This window comes from Oncorhynchus gorbuscha, linkage group LG04 (genome assembly GCF_021184085.1).
Source record: "Oncorhynchus gorbuscha isolate QuinsamMale2020 ecotype Even-year linkage group LG04, OgorEven_v1.0, whole genome shotgun sequence".
Classification (NCBI taxonomy): domain Eukaryota; kingdom Metazoa; phylum Chordata; class Actinopteri; order Salmoniformes; family Salmonidae; genus Oncorhynchus; species Oncorhynchus gorbuscha.
Window position 1 is genome coordinate 79,959,254 of NC_060176.1, and position 9,432 is coordinate 79,968,685.

Genomic DNA, 9,432 nt, shown 5'->3' on the forward strand with positions numbered 1-9,432 from the left:
ATAAAAAATAAACTGGCTGGCCTGCTTACAAAGTAGCAGTGTGGCTTTCTGCCTGAGTGGCAGGCTGGCTGGCTGGCCTTCTTACAAAGTAGCAGTGTGGCTTTCTGCCTGGGTGGCTGGCTGGCTGACTGCTTGGCTGGCCTTCTTACAAAGTAGCAGTGTTGCTTTCTGCCTGGGTGGCTGGCTGACTGCTTGGCTGGCCTGCTTACAAAGTAGCAGTGTGGCTTTCTGCCTGGGTGGCTGGCTGGCTGGCCTTCTTACAAAGTAGCAGTGTGGCTTTCTGCCTGGGTGGCTGGCTGGCTGGCCTTCTTACAAAGTAGCAGTGTGGCTTTCTGCCTGGGTGGCTGTTTGGCAGGCCTGCTTACAAAGTAGCAATTTATTTGTCTGTCCGCAGAGGTTGCTTGCTTACTGGATGGCTGGATCAGTGTAGCTGCCCGCCTGGCTGGCTGGCTAGCTGACTGACTGCTGGGTACAGATTTAAAGTCATTCAGAGTTTAATTAAAAAGAAAATAAATCTGCAATTCTCAAGATGGTTCACATTTGTTGTCAGTGCCATGACTTTCAAGCCTGGTCCCATTGTGGCAACACAGAACAAACAGATGTGACTATGGCTTTCATCTCTTTCAGTGTTCAGGCCAAATTCATTTCAGGACAAGAAACAATGGAGTTTCTGCTTGTCTCTTCTCAAAATGGCACCCAAAATGGAATCCAAAATGGCACCCTATGGGTCCTGGGAAAAAGTTGTGCACTATGTAATAAATAGGATACTTACGATAGCATGAAGCCTTCCTCTCTTGTTCATGGCTAAAAATCTGTTGCTGTAGACTCCTCGGATACCGATGACCCCCTGAGAAACTGCAAAGAGCTCCAGGACACCTGAGAACAGAATCAGACACATCATCACAACAATACGTCAGTATATACTATATATATATATATATATGTACTATTTCTAGGGTTATTCTCTTTGTCTCTTTCTTTCTGTGTCTCTCTCTCTCTCTCTTGTTCTCTGTCTCATTCACATGCTCTCTCTCTCTCTTTCTCTCTCTCTCTCTCTCTCTCTCTCTCTCTCTCTCTCTCTCTCTTGTTCTCTGTCTCATTCACATCTCTTTCTCTTGTTCTCTCTCTCTCTCTCTCTCTCTCTCTCTCTCTCTCTCTCTCTCTCTCTCTCTTCTCTCTCTCTTTCTTTCTCTTGTTCTCTCTCTCTCTCTCTCTCTCTCTCTTTCTTTCTCTTGTTCTCTCTCTCTCTCTCTCTCTCTCTCTCTCTCTCTCTCTCTCTCTCTCTCTCTCTCTCTCTCTCTCTCTCTCTCTCTCTCTCTCTCTCTCTCTCTCTCTCTCTCAAAATTCAATTCAAAGGGGCTTTTTGGGAAACATATTTCTAGGATGTTCTAGGGATCCTCTCTTTGTTTCTTTTTTCTGTGTCTCTCTTTTTCTCTATTTCTTTCACTTTGTCTCTTTCTCTCTCTCTTCTCTCTCAATTCAATTCAAAGGGGCTATTTGGCATGGGAAACATGTTTACATTGATGAAATAAACAATAAACAAAAGTGAGAAGAAACAAAAAATAACATCAACAACAAAAAAAATATTTTTAATAAATGTACAGTAAACATCATAAAGATGCAGACTGTTCCTAGCCAATTCATTGAGTGTACAAATTCAATTCAAAGGAACTTTTTGAAACTATTTCTAGGATGTTCTAGGGATCCTCTCTTTGTTTCTTTTTTCTGTTGCCGCCAGAACAGGCTCAATTCATCGGGGCGTGGAGTCTACAAGGTGTCCAAACGCGTTCCACAGCGATCCTGTGTTGAAAGCGTTCCACAGGGATGCTGGTCTCATGTTGACTCCAATGCTTCCCACAGCTGTGTCGAGTTGGCTGGATGTCCTTTGGGTGGTGGATCATTCTTGATACGCACAGGAAACTGTTGAGGGTGAAAAAACCAGTGGCGTTGCAGTTCTTGACACAAACCGGTGCGGCCTGGCACCTACTACCATACCCCGTTCAAAGGCACTTCAATCTTTTGTCTTGCCCGTTCACCCTCTGAACGGCACACACACACATTCCCTGTCTCAAGGCTTAAAAACCCTTCTTTAACCCGACTCCTCCCCTTCATCTACACAGATCCCCTTCATCTACACAGATCCCCTTCATCTACACAGATCCCCTTCATCTACAAGTGGATTTACCAGGTAACATCAATAAGGGATCATAGCTTTCACCTGGTCAGTCTATGTCATGGAAAGAGTTCCTGATGGTTTCAACACTGTGTATGTTTTGACGGGGGTCTCAAGCTTGAATCCCTGTCTCACCCCACGGCCATGAGGAAAATAATCTGTGTGTTTATTGACAGTTTTACCCCCCCCCCCAACATTGCTCTCCATCGATTTGTAATGTATAGCAGATCCTAAAGTGAGTCAAAAGATAACAAAACATGAGAAGACTTTGTTTTTGTTTGTTTGTTTGTCAATAAGGGTGTATGCAGGGTGTATGCAGGGTGTATGCAGGGTGTATGCAGGGTGTGTGCAGGGTGTATGCGTGGTGTGTGCAGGGTGTATGCAGGGTGTATGCAGGGTGTGTGCAGGGTGTATGCAGGGTGTATGCAAGGTGTATGCGTGGTGTATGCAGGGTGTATGCAGGGTGTATGCAGGGTGTATGCAGGGTGTGTGCGTGGTCTGTCGTATGATATTTTGGTATGAAGCCAATTTTGACATTTGCTCAGGACATTGTTTCTTACTAAGGACGAGTTGTGTGTGTGTGTGTGTGTGTGTGTGTGTGTGTGTGTGTGTGTGTGTGTGTGTGTGTGTGTGTGTGTGTGTGTGTGTAACTACAGCCACCTTACTACCCTGACGTTACCTGTAACTACAGCCACCTTACTACCCTGATGTTACCTCGGTAACTACAGCCACCTTACTACCCTGACGTTACCTCTGTAACTACAGCCACCTTACTACCCTGACGTTACCTCGGTAACTACAGCCACCTTACTACCCTGACGTTACCTCGGTAACTACAGCCACCTTACTACCCTGACGTTACCTCGGTAACTACAGCCACCTTACTACCCTAACGTTACCTCGGTAACTACAGCCACCTTCCTACCCTGACGTTACCTCGGTAACTACAGCCGCACTTTAACACGGATGTAACAGCAACCTCATGCTCTTAGTAATCATAACTTGAATCTCAGTAAAACTTTCCATTAAGTTGATCTTATACCTGTTTAGTACCAGTAATTACACTATAGTAATAACACTGTAGTACCAGTAATTACACTATAGTAATAAAAATGTAGTACCAGTAATTACACTATAGTAATAATACTGTAGTACCAGTAATTACACTATAGTAATAACACTGTAGTACCAGTAATTACACTATAGTAATAATACTGTAGTACCAGTAATTATACTATAGTAATAACACTGTAGTAACAGTAATTACACTATAGTAATAACACTGTAGTACCAGTAATTACACTATAGTAATAATAATGTAGTACCAGTAATTACACTATAGTAATAATACTGTAGTACCAGTAATTACACTATAGTAATAATAATGTAGTACCAGTAATTACACTATAGTAAAAACACTGTAGTACCAGTAATTACACTATAGTAATAACACTGTAGTACCAGTAATTACACTATAGTAATAACACTGCAGTAACAGTAATTATACTATATTAATAATACTGTAGTACCAGTAATTACACTATAGTAATAACACTGCAGTAACAGTAATTATACTATAGTAATAACACTGTAGTACCAGTAATTACACTATAGTAATAGTAACTGTAGTACCAGTAATTATACTATAGTAAAAAGTAATGTATTACCATTGTATGTGTTACTGAGTTGCTGGAATATATTGTAAAACTATTTTCTTGGAGAAACAGAAATCAGAACACCTGCTAGCCAGCTTCAGTATCCCTCCATCAAAGTTGAGACAAACACAATACTCAAGAACTTGTTAATCATGCATTGATGTTAATGAGATTAGACTACATTACAAAATGTTTAAAAAAATAAATAAAAAAATCAATATCAAATCCAATGAATTATGATAATATGAGACTCGATTGTGAAGTGGTCAAGTCATGGACTCCCCATCTCGCTGTCGTCTTAATCAATATCAAATCCAATGAATAATGATAATATGAGACTGGATTGTGAAGTGGTCAAGTCAGTCACGGACTCCCCATCTCGCTGTCGTCTCCGATAGACCAGCAGACACATTAAAGCCATTCTGGGATTCACCCACCACTTGTTTTGGTACAGCTGAAGCACAGGGCCAGAAATATGTATCCTTATATTTTGGGGGTTATGATAGGGTAAGATAGTTGCGCTAAGCTCATGAGGCATTATTATACGTTATTTTATTTAAGTTTAAATGGAGAGAAATTAAAACTTTATTTAAAAAAAATGACCACTGAAAAGATTCACAGATGACCAGACCGTAATTTTAAAAACAACGATGTAATATAACAAAGGCCTCTAAAAGCAGACCATGAAATGAAAACAGAGAACGAGAAGATTTACAGTATGTTCATGGTCAGCTTTTAAACAGTTTACTAAAGGAAATGAGAGTTAGTAGATGTCTGGGGTTGAGGAAGTCTACTAAAGGTCAAATCCTGATTTACGTAGTAGGCTACATGTAGGCTAGAGACACACCATGTGTATATGACCGATACAATTTTGATTTGTTGACTGGAGACGCACAGACACATTTCTTCTCCAGATTCCTGTTATTACATCAATAGAGTGAGTCTCTGTTTTGATCTTAAACAAGTGTTACTATAGAATTACTATAGGTGACTTGTCCTCTTTGAAATGGTCTTGTAAAATAGTATATAATAGTTAGCCTATAAGATCGTATGATTATATCTGATAATATATACAATTACAAGAGTCTGTACATCAATTACATCATCATCCAGAGTAACGTTATTTGATAAAACTTTTTGGCATTAACAATGTTTTATTATTATTATAAAAAAATTAAAAAACATGAATTCAAAACACTTTTAGACTGAGGAAACTAGAATAAGGAAACTAGTATGTCCCCAACGTTGTAACACACAGAGCCAATGACAACCATCCAACCATGTTGCACATTGCATAGTTGTGATGACAATCATACCGAAGAACAATCCAAAACATCCTGGTCTCTTCTGCTACACCTGTTACACAATACAGACCTGTCAATGTCCCAAAGAGTCACATACAAGGCATTTCAGACAGATGGCCGGAGCCCGTAATCCACAAAGTGTTACGGAGTCAGAGTGCTGATCTGAGCAGGTCTCCCCCCGTTTATACAATTGCATTCATTGTGATCTGAAAGTCAAAGTGATTCTAGATCACAACTACTTCTCTGGGACACTTTCTGTAATACAGGCCCAGTCCATACTCCAGTCAACAGCTCCTGAGGGTAACCGGTAACCCGAGGCTAAGGATAGGTGTAGGAATGGCAGGGCTACTATCGCTGACTGTGACTTACGTGTGTAGCTAGATATATATTATATGTGTAGCTAGATATGCTACGAATCAGAACCCTATAAATAAATGACGTATGTATTATTTAGTATATTTATTTAAGCTTGACATAACACAATCCTTCCACAGTGACTTGTTATTCCTAAAACAGGTCATGGTTATACATAAGTAATTATAAACTGGGTGGGTCAAGCCCTGAATGCTGATTGGCTGACAGCCCGTGGTATATCAGACTGTATACCACAGTTATGACAAAACGTTTATTTTTACTGCTCTAATTACGTTGGTAACCAGTTTATAGTAGCACTAAGGCATCTCTGGGGGTTTGTGGTATATGGCCAATATACCACAGCTAAGGACTGTATCCAGGCACTCCACGTTGAGTCGTACATAACAGCCCTGAGCTGTGGGATATTGGCCATATACAACACCTCCTCGTGCCTTATTGCTTAAATATACTACAATTAAAGTCTAAATGGCTCATGGAAATATGATTGGACACCTTTTTCAGGATACATAGTAATAGTCTAAACATTATAGTTCAGAGACAACTTCGTGCAATAATGTATAGTAATTTAATGTTGGAAACCTTAGCAATGTAATCAGTAAGCAATAGTCTTCCATTTCGGCACGACCTTATGGATAATTAACATAAATTTCCACGTGAGAGGCCTGGCCATAGCAGATTGGTTTAATAATAATAACTTACTCAACTGATTAGGTTCATGACTGCCGTTAACTCTTCCGTCAGTGTGGATCTGGAGATGGAAACCAATGCCAACCCGACAGTACAGCCTGCAACTTCTGCGTCCTGAACCACTGATAGTACCCTCTTCCAGAAGTCGGTCCTCCAAGGAGACGTATTTAACCGATCCAGTGATTACTACGGCGGAGACGGCGACCACAGCTGCGCAAATCAACTGCAGCAGAGCGAAGATAAAAAGAGAGAGAGGAACATTCATTCTTCCAACAACAACAAAAAATAAAACTCTGTCTGTTCTCTGGCTCTGCTAGGCCACTTCTTCTCGTTCTGGCATTTTGTTGTTGTGGTTCTTGCGCTCTCTGGTGTGCTGTGCCAGTGCACGAGGAACCGTGCTCACACCCCACACATCCACTTCCAGCAGAGCTCGTGCAGCGAGGCGTTGTATATTGTCAGACTGGTCTCATAGACCAGATGTAACATAGTAAATGTAAATCCGGGACAATCAAATTAGTATGATATGTTACGTTTGGTATGGTTACATAAGCCAACAAAAAAAGTTTTACCTTAATAAGGTAAAAATGAATGAAGGGTGGTTGATTCGGGGTGGATGAATCTAAGTGTTACACGAACGTCTAGCAACCCAAAGGTTGTGTGATCGAATCCCATCAGGGACAATTTTATCTAATGAGCAACTTTGCTACTTTTTAGCTACTTTGCAACTACTTAGCATGTAAGCTAACCCTTCCCATAACCCTAACTTTAACACATTTATATTTAACCCTAAACCTTTAATCATAATCTTAATCCATAACCCTAACCCCTAGAGCTTGCTAACATTAGCATTAGCCACCTAGATAAGAGTAGTCACAACAAATTGTTATTTGTAACCTGCCATATGTTTAGCAAATTCGTAGGATGTTGTGCATACTTTTAAAAAATCGTAACATATTGTACGAATTGTAATTTATAACATATTGTACGTAATAGATGATGGGCATCCACAAATGTATACATAACATACGAAATGTAAAAGATGTACTAAATGGACTGTCCCGGATTTAAATACAGAATAATACCAAATGCTCAGAGACTACATTGGTGTTGTAGCTGCTTGCTGGAGTTGTTCGGCTGGCCTGGCACACACGGAGATATTTATAACCAACACAATGATCTCACTGCTTAATGCATGCCGGACTTCTGAAGGACGCTCTTTCTCTCATCCATCCGGATTTTCTCTCTCAAACACCAGCCCTGCTCAATATTGACCTGCGTTGCAAACAGCAACGATAAGGCCAACAAAAGAGCATGAAACTGACAGTGCGCATTGTCCACTCCTCGGTACCAGGACGCAGCATGCCCGGTGTTTTACGCACGAGGAGGTATGTTTTAATAGACCTACAGCACACCAATAATGAATAGCGGAACTAGAGAGAGAGAGAGATCCCTTGACAGTATTATGTCGAAATCTAAGAGTTGCTGTGGGAAAGTTCAACCTTTTCGGTGCGACCTGAGTGCGATAATATAAAGATGAAGATCTGCGTGTGTATGTGAGTGGCAGTGGGGTTTCAAATAGACCTACAGCCCTGAACCCTACAGCCCTACAGCCCTGAACCCTACAGCCCTACAGCCCTGAACCCTACAGCCCTACAGCCCTGAACCCTACAGCCCTACAGCCCTACAGCCCTGAACCCTACAGCCCTACAGCCCTACAGCCCTGAACCCTACAGCGCTACAGCCCTACAGCCCTACAGCCCTACAGCCCTGAACCCTACAGCCCTACAGCCCTACAGCCCTGAACCCTACAGCCCTGAACCCTACAGCCCTACAGCCCTGAACCCTACAGCCCTACAGCCCTACAGCCCTACAGCCCTACAGCCCTGAACCCTACAGCCCTACAGCCCTGAACCCTACAGCCCTACAGCCCTGAACCCTACAGCCCTACAGCCCTGAACCCTACAGCCCTACAGCCCTGAACCCTACAGCCCTACAGCCCTGAACCCTACAGCCCTGAACCCTACAGCCCTACAGCCCTACAGCCCTGAACCCTACAGCCCTACAGCTTTATAGTCCTACAGCCCTGAACCCCTACAGCCCTACAGCTTTATAGTCCTACAGCCCTGAACCCCTACAGCCCTACAGCTTTATAGTCCTACAGCCCTGAACCCCTACAGCCCTACAGCTTTATAGTCCTACAGCCCTGAACCCTACAGCCCTACAGCTTTATAGTCCTACAGCCCTGAACCCCTACAGCCCTACAGCTTTATAGTCCTACAGCCCTGAACCCCTACAGCCCTACAGCTTTATAGTCCTACAGCCCTGAACCCTACAGCCCTACAGCTTTATAGTCCTGCAGCCCTACAGTTCCTAGGGTGACTTTTCCCAGTTTTAACTTCGCACTTGCAGGGCAGGCAGACTCGCGCGCTGCTTAGCCCAATATAGCTTCTTTACCTAATGTAGTCTATTTACCGACCTGAGTGTTGTTCTGTCCCATCTGTTATGAGGGAATACAATAGAATACAATATAGAAGAGCTTCTGAATCCAAGGTACATTTTGGTGAGATATTGCAATAGATTAGAAAATTCAAAATGAACCATCAATTGTACTGCCAATTGTTTTTCTCGAGAAAGTCTGCTATTAATGAGAGATTTTTTTGAAAAGTAAATATATAGATTTTTTATTTTACTATGCAAGTCAGTTAAGAACAAATTCTTATTTTCAATGATGGCCTAGGGACAGTGGGCAGGGTAGCCTAGTGGTTAGAGTGTTGGACTAGTAACTGGAAGGTTGCAAGTTCAAATCCCCGAGCTGACAAGGTACAAATCTGTAGTTCTGCCCCTGAACAGGCAGTTAACCCACTGTTCCTAGGCTGTCATTGAAAATAAGAATTTGTTCTTAACTGACTTGCCTAGTTAAATAAAGGTCAAATAAATAAAAAATGTAAAACTCCACGTGCTCCTGTCTCAGTGGGAATCCACCCCTGCTTTGTTATGGTGTCTGCATCATATGGGAAAACACTCACTGGAAACTGCAGTAGTAAATCACTAGGAACTGCTGTAGTAAATCACTAGGAACTGCTGTAGTAAACACTAGGAACTGCTGTAGTAAATCACTAGGAACTGCAGTCAAGGCTCAGTCGGGGCACAGACAACAACAACTGCTCCTACATACAGCGCTTTCAGAAAAAATTCATACCCCTGGACTGATTCCACATGTTGTTGTGTTACAGCCTGG

At 42.1% G+C, this 9,432-nt stretch overlaps 1 protein-coding gene across 1 annotated transcript in view; it reads right to left on the reverse strand.

Annotated features, from left to right (window-relative positions):
* The window catches only part of LOC124033423 (fibroblast growth factor 5-like), a 14,023-nt gene extending 7,506 nt beyond the window's left edge, over positions 1 to 6,517 (reverse strand). The window contains exons 1-2 of the mRNA XM_046345455.1: positions 6,207 to 6,517; positions 773 to 876 (exon numbers count right to left, since the gene is read on the reverse strand). Of these exons, the coding sequence (XP_046201411.1) occupies positions 773 to 876; positions 6,207 to 6,459 (357 nt within the window). The 5' untranslated portion in view covers positions 6,460 to 6,517. The remainder of the gene's footprint in view (positions 1 to 772; positions 877 to 6,206) is intronic.
* Between the last annotated feature and the right edge of the window lie 2,915 nt (positions 6,518 to 9,432).